Below are 20,723 nucleotides of genomic sequence, written 5' to 3' on the forward strand. Positions count from 1 at the left end.
CCCTCTGCCAGAGTCCTGTTTCTGCTGCTTTCTGACGTGCTTTATCTTAATTCTTTACCCTTTCTTGAACCTGAGACCTCTTTAAGCTGCTTTCTTCTTAAAAAACAAACAAAAACCCAAGTCCCCCAAAATTCTGTAGCTAATGAATGCATAAATGATAAGGTCTCTCTTTCTTTCTCTTCTATGGGAAGTTTCAGTAAATAGCCTTGTTATTTCATATAGAGGATTCTTCTAGTCACATCTAAGAGTCCTCATTTAATATACTCCTTATTCTGTCAAAAACAGACTGCTCTTTACTCCCTACTTTGTCCAGGTATGAATTAATTTCAGCTAAAATCACATTAAAACTTATTTCACCAGTTTTAAAGACGTGATCCTACAGCAAAAAGTATTTCCCTCCCCCACATCAAACCAATACTCCCATGGTGTGTGTGTGTGTGCGTGCGTGCGTGCGTGCGTCCATCCGTCCTAAGCAATGGGCTCTTTCACTTACTTACCTAACTTTCCCTAGGTTTCCACCATGCTCACTTTCTTCTTTCACACAGTCTAGCTGTAGATCACAGTAAAACTTGTAGAAAAGCATTAAGGCAAAACTGCAGCCTAAACCCATAGAAACTTTGCCCCCAGGCTTTTAACCTTTCCTCACCATAAAGACCCTTCCACTAGCTACCCTAACGCTTCTTGCTCAGCTCCCATCATATGTCATGGTCCCGTCTCTAGAAGAAAGAATCCTTCTCTGGTGCTTTTAGATGAGACAACACCAAGGTCATGACCAAGGATGGTCATTAATTGTTCCATGGCACTTTCAGTAAGAGGGCAAGGATGTCTTTAATCTCTTTGTCCTATTTCAACTGACATAACTGCATTCTGGCTATAAATAGTCCCCCTGCCATTTCAGCCACAACAAGCGTTCATAGGGTGACCAGACAGGAAGTGTGAAAAATCGGGGTGTGTGTGTGTAAAAAATAGGAGCCTATATAAGAAAAAGCCCCAAATATCGGGACTGTCACTATAAAATCAGGACATCTGGTCACCCTAAGCCTTCACTGCTCACCCTAAGTATGTATGGTAGTCAAGCTGCCATGTGCCACTGTAGAAGTAGCTGCATCTCAATACTGGGTGAGCCAATCTGCTCTCACACCTAAGGGTAAGAGGATGAGGCCTTGACACGGGGGGGGGGGGGGGGCGCTGAGGGCTTAGAAAGAGGATTACAAACAGGCACAGAGGACAAGCTTCAAACAAAGTATTTAGTCCTGTCCTGGGCAGATTGTCCCCGCCACCGGAGCGCTCTATTACACGTTAGCAGCCCTTGTGCAAGGAGCTGGCCGTGCCAATGAAGTATCCTGGCCGGCAGGGGCCAGGCGCGCCATGCCTAGGGGAAGGGGCTGCGGCGGTGTGATCAGCGGAGCCCGCAAACTGCCAGCCGCGCTACCTCCGCCTCTGAGCAGCCGCTGTAGCAGAAGCAGAAAACCGGGTCCGGAAGCAGACAGACGCGAGGCGCAGGCGTGGAAGCGGCTAGGCTCTTCCCGGCTGGAGATGAGCTGCGAGCTGCTCACGCTAGACTGCCTCGTCCACGTCTTCTCCTACCTGGAGGCACCGGACCTGCTCCGCGCCGCGCGGGTGAACCAGGTACCCAGCCGGGGCTGGCCACCCCTGGGGCACGGGGGGCGCCTCGGCTTTGCTCTTCTCCGCAGCCGCGTGTGTAGCGCAAGGGGATGAGGGCTCGTGTCGGTCGCACCCCGTTGGTAGGACACGGGTGGAGTCTACCCAGCTCTGGGGGCCGCCTTGGGGGCCGCTGCACAGCCCGGGCCCCTGGGGTGGGGGCTTCTCCAGACACACTGCACTGGGCGTGCCCTGGCGCTGGAGGAATGAACGGCCCTTTGCAAGCCTATTTCCTAGAGCTGCTTTAGCGCTTCTCGCCACTCCTGGCCGGGGGTGCCTTTCCCCACCGAAATAACACCGGTTCCTGCCCTCCTGCCCCCCGCCCAAGGGAATTCCCTGCCGCTGCCCCTGAGCACACCCCGCTGTGCAGTAGGGGGAGCCTGCTTCACAAATTAACTCCCCGCCTGGCCCTGAGCCTGTTTGTTTTGCCTTGACGTTTAGAAACTCCCGCAGAGCGGCCCTGGCACCAGCTGTCTGAGCTGTGAAATTGACAGCAGGCTAGAGCAGGGGTGCTGTAACCCTGTATCTAATGGAAAGCACTTCAAGCCAGGGGGTACAGCAGCACCCCCTACACCCCCATTCCAGCACCTGCGGGCTGGAGGAGCGCACACAGATCTGGAGACAACCATCAGGCCTGCAATAAGCGTTCCCTTCCCACCCTTCATGACCACTAGTAATGAGCCTCTCCCTTGAGCCTTTCTTTATCACCCCACTCTGATCCATGTTCGGTGCTGCAGCCCCAGCCCCTCTGAGAGATCACACACCCACCAGCCTGCAGGTATTCTCTTCTCTAGTCTCTGCCATGGCAGAAGAATTGTGTATAGCACGCTATTGAATCCAAACTCCCCGTATTCTCTGTGCTTGCATCCAAGCAATCATGGGGAGGCAACTGTGGCCAGAGGGGTGGGAGGGTCAGGATAGAGAATGAGGCAGGGGAGGATAAAAAATGGAGGGCAGTGACAGAGGCTGCTGCAGGATCTAACCTCTTCTAGCAAACACCATCCTTTTTCGGCAACGTGGAAGCACATAGTGTCTGGCCTAGCCCCATGCCTGCTCCTACTGTATGGGGATGAACAGACCTTGAAGTGGGAAATAGGAGCTTGTTCTTAGGGTATGTCTACACTATGAAATTAGGTCGAATTTATAGAAGTTTTTTTTTTAGAAATCATTTTTATGCAGTTGAGTGTGTCCCCACACAAAATCTCTATGTGCATTAAGTTGGCGGACTGCGTCCACAGTACCGAGGCTAACGTCAGCTTCTATAGCGTGGCACTGTGGGTAGCTGTGAGTAGCTACCCCACAGTTGCCACAGTCTCCGTCGCCCCTTGGGATTCTGGGTTGAGATCCCAATGCCTGATGGGACAAAAACAGTGTCGTGGGTGGTTCTGGGTACATGTCATCAGGCCCCCGTCTCCCTCCCTCCCTCCCTCCAAGCAATGGCAGAGAATCGTTTCGTGCCTTTTTTCCTGGGTTACCTCTGCAGACGTCATACCATGGCAAGCATGGAGCCCGCTCAGCTCACCGTCACCGCAGATGTGGGACTGCATTGCTACATAGCAGCAGCCCATTGCCTTTTGGCAGCAGACGGTGCATTACGATTGGTAGCAATCGCTGTCGTACTCCTGGGTGCTCTTTTAGCTGACCTCGATGAGATCGGTCAGGGCGCCTGGGCAGACATGGGAGTGACTCAGCCAGGTCATACTGCACTGTCTGCTACCAGCCTAAGATGTAAAAGATAGACGGATACTTCATATATCAAATTTATATATTTGAGGCCTCCTGGAGGAACCTGACAGGTACCTATGTTGAGATGTCACACATCTTTTGAGAATCCAGTTGCCATGTTTTAGGTTGACTTGAGATCAAAACTTTGCTTTGGTTGCCCCCAGGGTGTGGAATACTCATTACACAATATATAAGGGTGGGTGAGTTGGTTTGGTTTTTCCGCAGAGGCATGTGTTTATTATGGCCACGATTGGCCCCATATTTATAATCTTTGTTCCTCTATTTTTGCCCTTGTGTTATAGCTCCTCATTCTGTTCTTTTCATCTGCAGGTGGCAATAACCCATTTTAATGTTCCAGTATTAACCTGCTTTTCTGTTTTAGATTGCTTTTACTGTGCTACTGGACTCAGCACCTTAAGTAAATAGATGGTGCAGGGTGGCTGTCTTAATATAGCTTTTAGAATGGAGACGTAAACACACATACAGATAAAGCGTGTGTACACAAACACTGACGGAAATGTCAACAAAATACAGTCTTGAACAGTTATCTAGCACGTTTCTGAATCAGTAGTAATACTCCATATTACTGTGTTCTGTATGACTTTAATATCCTACACTGAATGTGCAGTGGGTGGTATAAACTGATTGAATTGTTAACAATTCTTTAAGATCTATAAATTATATATATCTGATCACATACATTCAGCTTAATGGATCTTGTAAAAATGAGGTTTTACTCTCCATCTGATGTTATTTCCGCTAGTAGCAAGTTAGTTGGGCCTTCTAAACGTAGATGTTTATTGATCTTTCCTGTCACAATGATTATTTTCAAATTTTGTGATCGAGCCTGAACTACTTAACTAAAAAGCTTGCTAGGCCAGTCCTTGTACGTATGTCCAAATTTACAAAACTTTGTTCATGATTTTAATTACATAATTCCTATAAAAATCAATGTAAAACTATAACCAATTGATCTGAAAATTCCCCCTTACTGTGTTGTGCTAAACATTCATACAAAATGTAAACTTAAAAAGAGTGATGATTCAAAGAAATTGGGGTGCAGCACAGACCTAGACAGATTTCCTGGTCCCCTTCCCTCTTCATTGACTGGTGTTATCTTCTTTTCTGTCGCTCACGGTAACTCTGAAATGTTTGAAACACAGCTTTCTTCATTCTAAAATGTCTCGTCTTTCTCCCTTCCCTTTGTAATAGGCATGGAACGAAGCCGCAGGCACAACTTCCCTATGGCGGTGAGTGCCCCTTTCAGTGTTTCAGGGAGTCCAGGCTAGGTATTGTTGACAAGCTGCAACGTGATCTTTTTGGGGTAGGGTGGGCACTCTCCGGGGTTCCCTGCTCAGTGTCCCTCACTGGCATTCTTTTACCAGTACCTGCCTGGTACTTTTGCTTTACCTTTTTTAGTAGCCCTTGGTTCCCATTTTGGCACTTCCTTTCTTCAGAGGGTAGTCATTGGTGTTCCTGTGGGTGGGCTCTTTCAGGGGCTTCACGGTTACCAAGTACCAGTCCTGCAAGGTGCTGAACATCAACCTGGGTGCCCTCACCCCCACTGACTCTGATGGAGACTGAGACAACGCCATCTCTCTTGGGGCATCCACAGAATGAGAACCTGGAAATACTTGTGAGCCAGGAATTTTAACTACATAAAGTCGAAGAGCATACAACATGGTGGACAAAGGGCTCAGAGGGTTGATTGTAAGACATGTATATGTGTGCACACAGTTTTTCACCTCACCTTAGTGTTTGGAATCCATTCCCTTTGGCTGACACAAAACAATAGCTGCGTCATACAAATACCACCTTATTTAAATAACTTAGATTGTTACTGCTCTGCATTAAGGGCACCCCTCCAGTGCTCTGGGCACCCTGGATAATCTTTAAAAAATACAGTAATGAGTAAGGCAGATCCATCTGTTACCCCAGGAGCAACGCAGTTAACTTATAACTGAACTGGCATCCTCGTTAGCACAGCCTCAGTGTAGCCTATGGCCTCACTGCTATCTTCTAACTCTTATAGAGGTTTTCTTTCTAAGTGAAGTACATGGGCAGGGTGGGGAACAGGGTGACCAGATAGCAAGTGTGACTACTCCACATCCCTGTCTCGATTTATCAGCACCTATCTAAGAAAAAGCCCCAAATATCAGAACTGTCTCCTACAATATCAGGACATCTGGTCACCCTAGTGGGGAAGCTTCTGCTGCCACCAAGTGGGGTGTATCTATTCAGCAGACAAATACAGGCCTTTGGTCTGCAGGCTGGCACCATTTATTAGCACATTTATTTTTAAATAAATTAAAAAAAAATGAATACATTCCAGGACTAGGAAAGAACAGATCATTTCAGGTTCCGGGAGAGTTTACCATTACTGGTTGGGAGCACTGGTGGGTGTGTGTTTACTATCACAGGGACATTTTAATTTTAGGTGGGCCATATTTTGAGCTTGTTTTTGTACAGTCAAATTCTTCAAAGGCCAAGCACTCCCTTGTAGAGGTGGGTGATATCTTAGAGGAAAAATTGATTCTGAGTCACATCTTTCCACAAGTGCCTTTATGGGGAGTAGAAATTGTGCTTTCTGGGCCTGATCTTCTGCCTAATAAAGTCAGTAGAAAAACACACACTGACTCAAGTGCTGCTGAATCACACTCACTCTGGAGACTGCTGTAAGTCTCTCGCGGATTGTCTGTACTTCAGGAAGTTACACTTTCACTCAAACAGTTCTAGAATGCTTTCTTCAATGCATTATATGCAACTAGGCTTCAAAAAAAACCCAAAACATTTTCAGCATGTTGCAGTGAGCAGAATAGTGGAGGCAGACAAATCGGTGTTTGTACTCTCATTCCATGATGGCAGTTCCTTATTTCCATCTCTTTCTATTTCATGATGGTGACTGCAGTGTCTTATTTTGTGACTGGGGAGGAATTCCCTTTCTCTACTGATGCATTTTAAATTCCTCAAGTAAAAAAAAACCAAAATCATGCTTTTATCCATGACAAATCTTTGGATGTACCTAGCGACATCCACCAAATGTGAATAGTTAAGAAAAGTGTTGCAGAATGACCATCCTCTACTTTTAACTGAATAGTGTCACCTTTATGCTTCATAGAAGGCTGTGCCTAGATCGATGGACCTTTTGCAATATTTCCAACCTGACTCCAGGTATGCAGACGTGGAAACAATACTATCTCCACCGCTCCAAACTTGAGCATGAAATGGCATCAGGTCGGCCATCAGCTGATTATGTATGTTGCCCCATGAGAGGGCATAAAGGTATGTGAGAAAACGATAAAAAGAATGGTTACTTCTGTTGTTGTAAGGTGTTTTGTACAAATGGATCCAATCCCTCATGGGATCTAGGCAGACAAATGCTTTATACGTTAGCAATAAACACTTCAGCAGCCTGCAAAATTGTTGTTCCTAATTTGAACATGCATTTTTTTTTACATACAAATTCCACAAATCCAAAACCTGGAAAGCTTTACTGGTACAAAACCATGAGGAAAATCTTCAGATTCAGTTGAAGAACCTTGGAAAATTGACCTTATGGTATGATGGGGTGTGTATATTCTCAGAACAGGGCCCTGAACGTTTTTAAATTACCAGCTTCATCCCATAACATTTTGCAGAAAATGTCTTCTTCAAAGGTTGTGACATAAAACTAAATAAGAATCTCATCTGTTATTCCAGGCTGGTTAAATAAATTCTCTCTTCACTGATAACTATGGCCAGATATTTAAAGGGACTTAGGTGCCTATCTTTATCTTTAGATACATATATACCATTAAAAATCTGGCCTTTTATCTTCTGAGCTGCATGTCACCTTCAGTAAAGTCCAAATTAAATAGCACCCACACAGAAAAATTTAAGATTGGACTCTGAATTCCACACATAAATAAAAGTAGACTCTAATTTACTATATTCCCTTCAGATAGCAAGAAATTAAAGGGTAAATTGCACTAACTCAAGCCATGAAGGCTGTGTTCATGCATCATATTGTAAAACCAATTAGAATGCAAGTTTTGGAATACATCATATTTTCATTCAAACAGTAAGACTGTCAACAGTTAATGGCTTTAACTAAGAGAATTTTTACTGCTACCCAGGTATTATGCAGAAGAGTTATTTGCTGAAATAAAGGTTGTTTAATCACCTTGTCAGTATAGGGGATAATTTGTGATTTATTTTCTCTCCTGCCAACACTTTTTTTCTGTTTTTGCATGAAAAGTTTTGTTGTTTTTTTTTTATTGGCTGAACACGTTTTGGATAATAGCTTGGGCTACACTAATAAGTGAGAGTCATCACACTCATGAAAAATGGAACACTGTATCTACCGTTACTCTATCAGGAATAAACGACTAGGCCGTGTTTGAAAGTGCAGAATGATAATGTGCCAGGAAGCAATCCAGACCTCCCCAGATTTGTATCCCCATTCCACTTAATGCCATTAGTCTTCTATTTAATGCTTTGCTGATAGGGGCCTTACTGTTCTTGGTGAGCATGAAATCAGTTGATGGTCATAGTGATATTTTTGTTATATTTTATTATTGTAGGTAAAATAGTTGGTATGGCTTATCTCTCAGACAACGAGCACGTGTTTGGTGGTGGAAAACTGAGGTCTGTGGTTTGCACTGCAGCTACTGATGGCACTATCCGAGCATGGCAGGTCCAAGAGGTGGGATGCACGCTCTTTACAAGTCCAGTGTCACAATCAAGAATATTTATACCATCATTTAAAAAACAATGATGTGTCCTACTCCTCTTACAGGATTTGTTGTTCTAGAATAGCTCTAAATCATCAGAAGACAGTAGTTTAAAATACAGGCCAAACATTGCCCGTGCTTTTTACTTCAAACTGAGTGAACTGTTCCAAAAATACAGATGCCATAAGATGGCTAGTATGTAAATAAGGAAGGGGGACTACAGATAACCCAGTTTTTGTTCCTAGAGTCATCTCTCTAAAGTTATGTAGGGGGAAATCATGGCATTTTTTAAAGTACAGAAGAGAACATCCACTAGTTTGAGTTTTTTGGGCCATACCTAGATCTTGAATCTTTTTCCCACCCACACTCCATAATGGCCCAACCTTATCCATCCTTTTTATTTATATAAAAAAATACCTCTCCTATTATTTAATTTCATTTCCTTGGCAAGAGCTAATTCAGCTTGACTTTTAGCAATTCTCACTTTATTCCTCCATTTTTCTATCTCCTACAATATAGTTTTGTTTGCTGACCAGCCCCTTTTTCCGTTCCCTATAAGCTCTCTGCTTCCTCCTATTAACCTTTTTTGAGGTGGCTATTCATCTGGAGCCTTTCCCTTCAAGTTTTGCATATTTCAGATTGTTTTTGTATAGTTGATTTGAAGAAGTTCCAAGCCTCAAGTCCTTGAGCTCTTCTCTCCAACTGACTTTAACTAAGTACCTTACTTTCCCAAAGTCATAGAATGTCAGGGTTGGAAGGGACCTCTGGAGGTCATCTAGTCCAACCCCCTGCTCACAGCAGGACCAATCCCCAACTAAATTCCCAAATCGCCCCTCAAGGATTGAACTAACAACCCTGGGTTTAGCAGCCCAATGCTCAAACCACAATTATGAGATCCAGAGCATTGTAAACATGGTTGAGGAAATTAGTGCAATAATATGGTGAACTTTTAAGTTAGCTGCCGCCAGTATTGGTAGCATTCCCCCGCTACAAACCTTTGGCATGCAGTATTACACACCTACATTTTGCATGCCTATTAAATTGTAAATCAATGGACAGTGACCCCTAACATCAATCATCTGACATGCACACCCATTTTTTGATTGATTTACAACACTGTTTGTCACTGTTGAGTTCAGCCCAGGACTTGACCCTTGGGAGCAAGCAGGTGCAACTCTGCTTGCGTTAGCTGACCTGAACAGAATTATGCCAAGGATGAACTCGGACACGAGAATCAAATCTTGCAATAGGTGACTTCTGGAAGTGTGCTTCGTCTCAGTTTAATTCTTGTGATCATTAGACCACTTCAGAAACCACCATCCATTTTGGCAGACTGAAATGCTATTGGCAGTTCCTGCTCAGGAGAGACCCAGGACTTGAGTAGTAAAGGGTATTGTATTAGAGGTCCAAAATGAGATGAATTTGCATAGCAAGATAGCAGATGTTTCTGTGTAGTCTGCCTGCATGTACATGTGGCTCTAAAATGTGCTTTTAATTCTCAATGCAGCCCAGTTTGTGATGGTACCCTAAAGATGGTAGGGACAATAAAAGAGAATAGGGGAGAAGAAAGATTTAAAAACTATTGCAGATTCTTGCTATCAAGTGGTGGTTAAGGAGTTGAATTTTCCAGTCCTGTGGTCTGCAGTGTCACTGGGTGTGGGGAGAAGAAGTGAGATTTGTGGTGCAAAGGAAACATCCAATTATTTATAATGTCATCTTTGGAAAGAGCTGCTTGGCTGCAATTTAGGATTTTTGAAATACAATGGAGTAAGCTGAGTCACTACTAGAATCCAGTGTGGGAGGAGAGTTCCAGCAAGGAGGAAAATAATGGCTATCTTGTTAAAGGAAAACTATTTCAACCCAAACACTGGAAAATACCAAGCAAAATGTTATTCAAATAGGTATTATCTTCAATGTTACATACATACAAAAACAAGCAATGGGGGGAAAGGGGATGCATTATTGATAACAATTTAAATCTATTTAAAATGCCCATAAGCTGGCCCCTAACTGCATATTTTTGTTCAGGGTACACAGATATGGTCAACTCCATCCCAGGAAGTGCCATTTATAAAGGTTATTACTGTCCCAGAGTACAAACTAGCAATCAGCACAGACGCCCGTGGAACCATCAAAGTCTGGCATGGAGAAAGTGGGCAAGAGCTTGCTGCATTCTCCACATCATCATCCTCGTCCAGTTTGGTTGCCTACTCAGTGAACAACAAGCCCTTCCTCACTGTAAGTAAATGAAGGCGACTGTAAATTAATGACCACTTATCTAACAAGATCAGCTACACCTAGATACGTGCTCACTTAAAATAATGAGGAATACACTTCTGATATGGTGCATTTTAAGCACCGGGAGATGGAAATTAAAGGTGCATAAAATTTATTTAGAGAGACGTCAGGTGAAATCTCGGACCCATTGGAATCAATGGCAGAACTTCAGTTAACTTCACTGAGGCCAGGATTTCATCCTTGACCAGTCTGTGAAGAATGGATTATTCTGCACTGGATGATCTATGTTCTAGTGCTTCATCCAATCGCATTTCCAAAGTCTTCAGGGATGGAACTTTAACCACTGGACTGTGTGGATGTCTCTTCCAAGGGCTTTAGTTCTCACAGCCTGGAGTTCTGATTTTTAGCTTAAAATTGATTATTTTACTAACTTCATTCTTTGTCTGTTGATTATAGCACAGTCATGCTCCCTTGTGTTTATACCCTTTTGGAGACTGAGATCCCCTTCGAGTTCCTCCTTACCCACATTCTATTTAGTTCTTCTGATCTTTCCTCCAGGCCCTTTAATCATTTTTGGTTTCTCCTCCTTGGACTCGAGTTTGTCTACATGTTTTTGGAACAAAGTATCTAGAACACAGGAAAATGCCACATACTAAGTGTTTATACAAATGGTTGTAATGTACATCTTCTGCCTTGCTATTACAATGGAGCAAGTACAGGCATGTGTTGTGGAAGTATGTCAGAGCAGGACAATAGAATTTGTGCTTATTTTGTCTAGGAATAGAAAAAGGCTTTAACTATAGTTGTCTTTGTGGGGTTTGTTTGGGAAGTGACTGTTTCAGCCCTCTGTGGAGTTATCCCCTTGCTAGCAGCACTGAGTACTGCATAGTCTTGTATTCGTCATAACTGCCAGCAGTAGGGTTAATAAGACTGAATGTGTATTATAGTAGTTCAAAGCTACAGCATACTGGCATTGTGCTACTGCAGCAGCACTTGATGGGAGACTGGAATCAAAGACGCTGAATCATTAGGAAATATCTCTCCACTGCCTTTTGCTTCTGCTGCTCCTGATACACAATACATGGAAGGTGTCTATGTATAATGAGGTGGTTCTACCTCCACAGGGTTGCGTTTATCCTGTATGCCAACTACTGTAAGAGCATCAGGAGAGCAGCTGTGATGACCCCCAAAAATGGACTCAACTTTTTTTTTTTTTTTAAAGCTCAGTCAACAGTAGGAAGTTTCCTTTTTCTTTTGAATGGACCATGTAGGAGACTCTGTGCTATGTGCACCTTGATGTGAAATACACTTTAGCCTTCAGGCAGGTGCTGATAGTATCACTCAAAGTTTAAATTCAAATGAGACGAAAATGCTTGATGCTATTAGCACTAAATCTTCGGATTCATAAAAGAAGCTGGGATGTTGTAACCATGTTTCTTTCTTACTCATCTTTTTTTTATTGTAGGCAGCCATTGCAGGAGGTGTTATCTGTACGCTAGAAGTTCCTAATCTAAATCAGGTTTCATGTATTACAGCATTTCAAAACTCTAGCATTGATTTATTACTTTGTTCACCAGACGAGCAATGGCTAGTTGCTGGATCTACTGAGAATGCAGATACATCTTCAAAGGTACAGTATGCTGTTAAACCCTCACATAAAACTGGAAGCTGCATTTAAATATAGGGTCTCTACGTTTTAATATAGTCTCTCGCCTTCCTCTTGATCTATTGGCATATCTTACTGAGTGACTAATGGACTCAGCAGCATTTATATAGAACAATCTCTACCTCAAAGTAGGTAAACATATATTCTTCCTTTGTTACAACATTTTCCTAATTAACTTAAAGAATTTGCCCTTCCTCAACCAAGTGCCCAATTTATTTTATCCCATAAATCTTAATAACATTACACATAATTTATAATACAGCTTTCTGTTACGAAATACTCTGCTTGTAATGCAACAGGCTGAATTTGAATATCTAAAATGTGGCATTTTATATTTTTTGTGGTGCAAGTAGAGCAGTGGTCCCCAACCTTTTCGTCTGGCGATTGCCAGACGAAGGACCACTGCAGCGGTGGACCACCCGCAAAAATGCAGCCAAAATTCATCGGCATTTCGGCGGCGACGCCTCTCGATGACGCCACTTGCTATCGACAAACCATGTCACTGAGAGGCGTCCCTGCCAAAATTCAGGAGCGACGCCTCTCGATGATGTCACTTGTTGGCAACAAGCGTCGTCGGCGAGAAGAATCCCTACCGAAATGCCGCTGAAATTCGGCGGCATTTCGGCAGGTGCTGTCTCGGGCCCCTGGACGCGGGCACATTAAGACGTGCCCACGGGCGCCACATTGGGGACCACTGAAGTAGATCCATCAATGTAGCAATTTTCTATGTAGCAGTTTTCCATATCTGCTAATAACTAATGTGAAAATCAGAAAAATTTAAATACCATAGAAACTTTGCTAGAAGAGTAAACAAATAACTTGTTCTCAGTGCGGGGCATCTGATGCACCTAGTGGTTATTATCAAGCTCCTCACCTTTACAGAATGAGAAACCTTACAACTGAATTTTCTTGTTAATGACTAGGTTCAACTAAGTTTCAGGAAGACACTTTTTTCATCTGAATTTCTTGATTGGTCAAAACATAAATGGTTTTTTGGAAAGGGGTAGACTTTGACAAACTTACAGTGGACTCCTGCCTGGTTTTCTGCCAGCTTGCCTATGTGGACTTCCCTGGATTCAGGACCCCGTATCTTCTAGGCCAGTTACTTCCCTCCGTTGCCCAACTTCTGAGAGCCCTGGCTGCGACAGGAGCTTGTGAGTCAATACTCCCAGTCAGTTCGCCAGGTAGGCTACAGAGGACCCAGGGTGCATCTGGCAGATGCAGACTTACCGACCATTCTTTTTCAGTTTCACTGCTGCCCATCACTAAATAGCAGCAGTGAAACTGACAAGATGCTTAACTTGACCAGTCTGGTCAATTTTACAACTGCTATTCAGTGATGGGCAGCAGTGAGACAATCATTACTTTCATTAGCAGCTGTCAAGGTTTCCAGTGTCCCCATCTCCACTGCAGCCTACCAGATGGGCAGCCCAGGGATCCGAGGGAACACACTTCATTTTGGAAACACCATGTTTCAGTGTTTCTGAAACAAAGTGAGATTTCAGTTCTGTGAAAACTTGAGGTTATGGCATTTCTGTCCTAATTCGGGATACATTTTGTTCCCCAAAAATACATTTTGGCACAAGATGTTGTTTCCCAACCAGCCTGGAACTCATCCTAGATTCATATTTGCTTAAGAGATATTCTACCATAAATTAGATAACTTGAGCAACAACAAATTTTCAACTATCCTTGACAGGTTAGATTGTTTTAGAATGGACACTGAAAAGCTTACTAGAAACACCTCACAAAATAATAAACCAAGCCACAAGTCTTTTGTGATCCTTCTTTGTGCAAAAAGTGCCACTTTCAGCAGTACTCTGCTAGTGTCCTTCTAGTCAACACCCCATACACACTTTCTACGTGCACATTTTAGCACAGCTGCCTGTTGGACAAAAGGAAAGTGCACTGGAATAGCAGAAAATGCTGTCATTAAACATTCAGATACACTGGCAGAGCTGTGTAAGGAATGGGCAGGTCTACGCTGCCGGGCTAATTGGACCTAAGTTACGCAACTCCGACTATGTGACTCACTCTTAGGTCAACTTACTGCGGTGTCTATACTGGGCTGGGTCAATGGGAGAAACTCTCATCGACTTACCTTACACTTCTTGTTCCAGTGGGGTACCAGAGTCTACAGGAGAGCAAGCAGGGGTCAATTTAGTAGCTCTTCACTAGACCCACTAAATCGACACCACCTCCCCCCCCCCCCCCCCCCCCCCGTGGAGACAAGCTGTATGGCTCAGCTATGCCAGGTCCTATGCCATACTTTCACAAGCATCAAACTCTCACTTTTCATTAAGACAGTGTTGACTTTCATTGAAAGATAAACTTCAATAAATCTGATTTAGAAGAAAGCTTTTCTTAATGGAAAAAATCCTTAGCAAGAATTATGACGTCTAAGGTTTTTCATAAGTGGCACTGGAGTCTGAATAGTATATTTGTCTTTATTTTTCCCTACACCAGATATTTTATACAGATTGCTTGATTAACCCAGCAGATGAATCACCTGTATCTGGTTCGCTACCTGTCAACAATTGTGCTGTAGGCTGCTGGTTACCAAAAGCACCAGCAAGAATAGCAGTAATGCACCAAGATCACATGTCAGTTCAAAGGAACATCACAGTATTTGATCTAGCTGTCAAAAAGTCTAAATATAAAATGGAAGTTCTAGGTATGTTTATTGCCTATTAACACTTCATAGCAGAGAAATAATTTTATTCCATTTGTGGTTTTTTGGTCGTAATCACAGGTGTCTACTATTATAGTTCAGGATACAAAATATTTTATTTTAGGGATGGAATTTTCTATAGTTGGTCTCACCCAAAGGTGATTTTTTTTGTTTTAAATGTAGGTAAAATCCAGTTACTTGTTATAGGAGACTGGAAAAAACAGTTGCATTTGTTGCAGCTGTTCTTCAGGAACTATGCTAGCTTCCTGTTGGCTTCTGGTTGCAGTTTGAGGTGTTTGAAATTGATCTGTAAAGCTGTACAACTTAGCTTGTGTCCTTATTGAAGCCAACAATTTCCCCATCTACTGTCCCAGCACTCAAGCTCAGCTAGGGCAAACAGACATGTATGTGTCCAGAGGTACTCAACTCCGGAAACAATCACTACGCCTGCACCAACAGAGCCAGCTGACCATTAGGGTATAGTAGCAGGCCCCCCTTTGTTGTCAAGAAGTTACTTAAGGGGTAGGGAGAGATTTTCTTTTTTCCCCCTTGTAGTCATTATGCAGAATGCAAAAGAATAAGAGGCTAAATTAAAATATGCACATGGTCCCTAGTGGGCAGAAAGTGATTTCAAGAGACCCTCATGGAGACCACAGCCTGCAGCCCCTTCTGTAAAAACAGGGCTCCTGTCAACTGCTTTTCCTGACTAACAATGTAGCACTATCACAAAGGGAGAGAGAGAGAGACTTATCACAGGATGTTGTAGGTCCATCTCACCACCTTTGAAATCTCTTCTCCCCCCCCCCCCCAAAAGCACCAGAGAAGGAGTTTCTTTATAACTCTTTACTGCAGATTTTAGTAGAAGTGATTTTAGAGTTGAAATATAATCTCTGAAGTATTTTCTTTATAAAAGCTCAACAGGTTGCAAGTTTCACACTACCAGGAAGAACTTGGACCACACCAATTCTCATGAAAGGACATGGAACAGAAACAATTCTTCTAGCATGTGGATCAAACCTGGAACTATATTCAATTTTTGGGACTCAGTTAGAAGCTTTCCAGCATCACAACAATACAATCACTTCAATCTGGGTGGTATGTCTCTCAACTGTTTAATTTTTTTTTGCATTGTTTACTGTACTCTAACTACAGTATTTTATTTTAAATTGGAAGGATGCTTTTCGTGTTATCACATCGTCTTTGGATCTCTCACTCCGTGTGTACACATGGAAAAAAGTAAACAATATCTCTTCACTGACAAGTCGCTATTACTTACTAGGGGGAACCCACAGATGGTCAAGGTAAGACAGCTCAGGTGGTAACTAGATAAAGCTAGCAAGTTGTGATATAAATCCAACCTTTGTTTATTATGATTAACTTGCTTCTATTTACAAAATGAGGAGGATAATTCAGTACATTGAAAGCTTAAGTGACATTGGCAATAAATGGGGCAGATTGTCACTATTGCTGTCTCCAAAGGGAGGGTCAAATGTAAGTGAACTTTTTCGGATACTTTTTCTATGCATCCAAAGAACTGAGCTGTAGCCCATGAAAGCTTATGCTGAAATAAATTTTAGTTTCTAAAGGTGCCATAAATACTCCTGTTCTTTTTTTGGGAATAGATTACCCTACTGTTCAAACAACTGTAGAAGATAAATGGCTGACAGCCATGTCAGCCTTCCTTTTATATGTAAAGTATTTATAGTGAACTGAGCATGTGGTTCTTGTATTTTAATAGTATTTTTGTATAAAGTCAATATCTGCTGTAAACCATCCTTCAAAAAAAAGTCGTACCTTTATTTTTCAATTAGTTGGGCCTTTGCTAGTCTTGATCCTGTGTTTAGCTATGTGTGAGAAGCTGCAGCGTAGTGTAGTTTAAACTCCAGGAGGAGCTTATGCAACATGCAGCAAAGGCAATGTTCAGGCTCTCCTCCCCCCAGACTCTGAAAGTTTAGGGTGCCTGTCTGGACTATTTGACAGATTAGGTCACAGCGGGGTTTCTGGCTGCTAGATTAAAATATGGATCTAATGTATGTGTTTAAACTTTAAATTGTAAAAGATACTAACTAAAAAGGAGACTACAACGAGCTGCCTGTTAAAAGGTTTTCAGTTTAACATTTTGTTCACAATTTTTCCACAACAGGGGCTTTACGGATGTGGCGTGTGACAACATCAGCATCGTAGGTGTGGTGGCTGAAAGTGATGAAACAAGTATTTTAAGAGCATATATCTTTAACCTGTAAACAGAGAAATATTTAATGATCCTTCATTTTAGCTGCAGTTTTGGGTGTTTGCTTAGCAAAGCTTTCTTCTGTTAAGTACAGGGCACTATGTAGGGAAAACATAACATACTGCCAGTTTGCCATAAAGCCTTTAAGGATGAACAAAGCCCTGTTCCCTTGGAGCACCCCCATTTTAATAGAAGACATGCTGATGAGTACCATGAAGCTAGGTCCCCTCAGTTGGGGGGAGAAGGGGGGAGTAAAAGTCTGTAGTAGCCATAAAAAAATGCTACCACCTCCCTGGCATATAAACTTCAGTATATCAACCACAACGTTTACTAGAGGTCATACCAAAGCTGTACTTTATCTAGTCTAATGATGGAATTAAAATATTTGTTTAAAAAACACCCTTTAATTTCAGTAATGCCACCACTATTTATATTATAGCCTTTAGAATGTAGTACCTCAATAAGTAAGCCTCGCTTTCCATTATGAAAATTGAGGTGCTCTTACCCTAAATAAAGAGTCATACAACAGTTTAAAATTTATTGGCTCTGCAACAAAGTACAATTAGTCACATGAAAAATACTCAAATTAAAAAAAAATACAAGGAGGAAACAATTCTTCAATCTGGTTCTGTCAACATAGTGTGGTTCAGTGCAACATCTCCTGACATGGTGTTTTATCCAGAAGATGTATGATATTCTGTAAAGTACAGAATTAAGTACTGACTACCTCTAAGTAACATAGCAAGGGACATTGTTTCCACACCTGCAAGATTTAGACCCATGTGAAGTCTTGCAAAAAGTATGTAACTCAGCTATAAATTTACATTGCAATGGTGTAATCATGGAAGTATTTGTACTTTCACACAACTACAGGAAAGGACCACTATATTTCCTTCCACTGCTTGTGATTCATTCAACATTTGTTTAAGCTGGTTGCAATTCTTCCCTTAATATCCCACACATCCATGATCAATAAAAATCAAGCTTTAAAACTCAACCATTTTAGATGTTTACTCCTCTAGAAAAATAGGAAATTTGAGTTGTCATTAGGAACCTAAGCACTGAGTTCTTTAAGAGAAGAGGTACATCCCTCACTTCTAATAAGATCATTAAAAATCACCTGAACTAACAATATACTCTCTCTTATTCAGTGCTGGAAAATCTTAGCCTAATCTTGAAAGGAAGGTGAGAGACTATTACACCCCTCACTTTTACTAAAGGAGCAAATAGTGTGTTCTAGTTGTCCTCAAAAGCAGCATTATACTGCTGCAACCTTGAGGTTAGTACTGCACATGGGTTGTCAGAAGGAGTCTGTTGCTGCCACACTTAGTATCAATAAATACTGGTTTGGCTTATACCAGTTTTTTCTTTGCATATCTAAGCTGCAGAAGTTTAGACTGAGCCAAAATGGTCCTGTTGCAATAATAAAGCCCTAAGAAAGGCAGCAGGTTGTATAGTTAACTCCTTGTGAGCAAAATCCCTGCCCTAAAACTATGCAACCTACTACCTCTTCCTAGGAGCCCATTGTTTCTTCTGCAGTTCTTCTATTTAGCAGCTGCACTGCAAAATCAGCTGTTAAAATCAAAAGAAACTGCAAGAAAAGTTGTTTTCAGATATGCATATACTGTGACATTTTACATCCATTTATATTTCCAGGTAACTTCAGCTTTATTTGCTAATATTGTTTAAATGAGGAATGGTAGATCAGTTACAAAAAGTTGTCTCTAGACTAAAGCTTCATGACTGATACAGTACTTCAGTTTCACCTTAATTAAGCCCACTACCACTTGTTCAGTAAGAACAGCCCCTAAAATTATCACTTATCGGGTAGCTCTTTCTCCAACACAATAAACTAGTCAGGGTTTAACCATTGTAGGCAGTGAGAAAACAAGTTTGAGCCTATGCCATTTAAAAAAAAAATAATGTACCCAGCTGAGATTTACTGGGCAAAGAAAACCTTCTAGGGCTCATAACCCCCAGGAAGGTTAAAACAGGCATCAGAGGATCATACCCTCCCGTTTAGTAAGGTGCAAAGAAAAAGTGGAGAACCACTAACGATCTCACTTCCTAGCATCGGGGGGAGGACAAGTGGACGGAGACAGAAGTGTTTACACAAGGTAGTGCTGCTGAAGTCATTTTCTCCCCAATCAGTTTAGTGGCTACTTGGGCAACATGCTGTCAGAGCAGCCATGAATTTCAAAACTTGTGTAGCTGTCTGACCAATTTAAGTTAAGTTTAGTAATGCAACAGAACACATTTGAAAGACCATTTGTATATAAAATCAGCAACACATAACTCACCTTTGAAAAAATTCAGCACAGAAGCCGAATGCATTGTTAGTGTGTGCCATATTAGTATTCAGAGCTGTAAATCCAGCCACTCAATCACCTGATATTTTACAGGCTTGAGTGAAAGTCCACTCACCAACTGTAAATTCAGGATGTTCAACTAGCATGCAAAGGAACTGCAGATTTTTTTTTACTCCTCGGGGAAGGCAATAGATTGTATAGTTATCTCCTGAACAGGGTAAAATAACTACCCTACAACTATACAATCTACTACCTCACTCCGCTAGAGAAATTTGTACGTAACAATCCTAGTTTCAGGAAATATAGTTTAGCTGCACAGTTATCCAACTTTGAATGAGTTTTATCTTATGGCACCAATTACCACCACTAGCATTTTGCTTAATTAGAAATTCAACAGCTTTAGTTTTTAAATTACCCCATACAATATACAGTTAGGATGAAATCTGTTCTTCCATACCTGTGCTGCTCCCCTAAAGAGAATTTAAAAAAAATCTAACTTGAAAATCAGAATGGTAAAGAAACTGACTTTCCAGGGATAAACAAATCCAGACATTACATATCAACTCTGCTATGCTACAGAAATGTATTTTCTCTGCACACAAGCCCTTCGAACTAGAGAAGTTCTGAATAACTGGACAATAAAGTTTTTAAAGTGAAAGATCTGACATTGCTGATTTTCTGCTGCTTTAGGAAAGACAGTAGATTGTATAGTTATCTCCCAGTTGTGGGTATGACCCTAAAACTATACAACCTACTACCTCATCCCACAGTGCAGGCATCTTCTTAGTTCAGATGTAGAAGAAATGTTGTTTTACCAGAGACAAGACAGCATCTATATTATACATAAGTTTATCACAGAGAAAGCTTCCCCTTGCCTCATGCAACAAGTCACTTAGAAAGATTTTGACCTCAGACTTTAAAATTATACCAACCATTAGGGGCTCTCAAGACTTCACCTCTGGATAGACAGCAAGATGCAGAGCAAGATAAATACCTAAAACTCAATTCTCTTTTAAAAATGTGAGTTAAATTACAATCTTCTTCCATAGATGTAATCTGAAAGTAGAAGAAAGACAGTCTATCAGAAATCGTACATACAGACCTACACATCACTTATTCCTCATGAATTAATAGTAACAGTGGAACCTAAAAACCATGGGCTTTCTTCAGCCATTCTTCCTAATTTTACCAGTGTAAGGGCCTAATGCCTATAATCTAGACCAAATACAAAATGTAATACCATGAACTACCAATGTTTTAAACTGATTTAGCGTATGGCAGTTAAATGCTAACTTTAAATCCAACAGCACAAAAGTACAACTTTGCAGTATCTCAGCGAGCAAATTGTTAAATTAAGTTCTTGGGGGCCAGAAACTCTCTTAATGTACAGCATGCAGCACAATATAGCTTTGATTCTGACTGGGCCCTTCTAGGCACTACAATATTAGTTCAACTTGTTTCTCCAAAAGCAACTTAAATATATTTAACTTTAAAAAAAAAAAAAAAAAAA

At 41.7% G+C, this 20,723-nt stretch overlaps 1 protein-coding gene across 1 annotated transcript; it reads left to right on the top strand.

The window, feature by feature from the left end:
• Positions 1–1,406: 1,406 nt before the first annotated feature.
• FBXW12 (F-box and WD repeat domain containing 12) lies at positions 1,407–17,855 on the top strand. The gene is made up of 10 exons (XM_075073175.1): positions 1,407–1,629; positions 4,600–4,637; positions 6,506–6,669; positions 7,950–8,071; positions 10,128–10,337; positions 11,803–11,967; positions 14,470–14,677; positions 15,588–15,769; positions 15,848–15,975; positions 16,818–17,855. Exons 1-10 carry the CDS (start codon positions 1,537–1,539, stop codon positions 16,915–16,917), a joined length of 1,410 nt encoding a protein of 469 aa, XP_074929276.1. The 5' UTR covers positions 1,407–1,536; the 3' UTR covers positions 16,918–17,855.
• Positions 17,856–20,723: the final 2,868 nt, after the last annotated feature.

This window comes from Chelonoidis abingdonii, chromosome 17 (assembly GCF_003597395.2).
Source record: "Chelonoidis abingdonii isolate Lonesome George chromosome 17, CheloAbing_2.0, whole genome shotgun sequence".
Classification (NCBI taxonomy): Eukaryota; Metazoa; Chordata; order Testudines; family Testudinidae; genus Chelonoidis; species Chelonoidis abingdonii.

What these genes read in the sequence shown, in the direction of transcription:
- FBXW12 (XM_075073175.1), top strand. Translation starts at nt 1,537, where the DNA reads ATGAGCTGCGAGCTGCTCACGCTAGACTGCCTCGTCCACGTCTTCTCC. An exon ending in CCCCATGAGAGGGCATAAAG is followed by an intron (nt 6,670 to 7,949) that starts GTATGTGAGAAA and finishes TTATTATTGTAG; the next exon opens with GTAAAATAGTTGGTATGGCT. An exon ending in GGAACCCACAGATGGTCAAG is followed by an intron (nt 15,976 to 16,817) that starts GTAAGACAGCTC and finishes TTTCCACAACAG; the next exon opens with GGGCTTTACGGATGTGGCGT.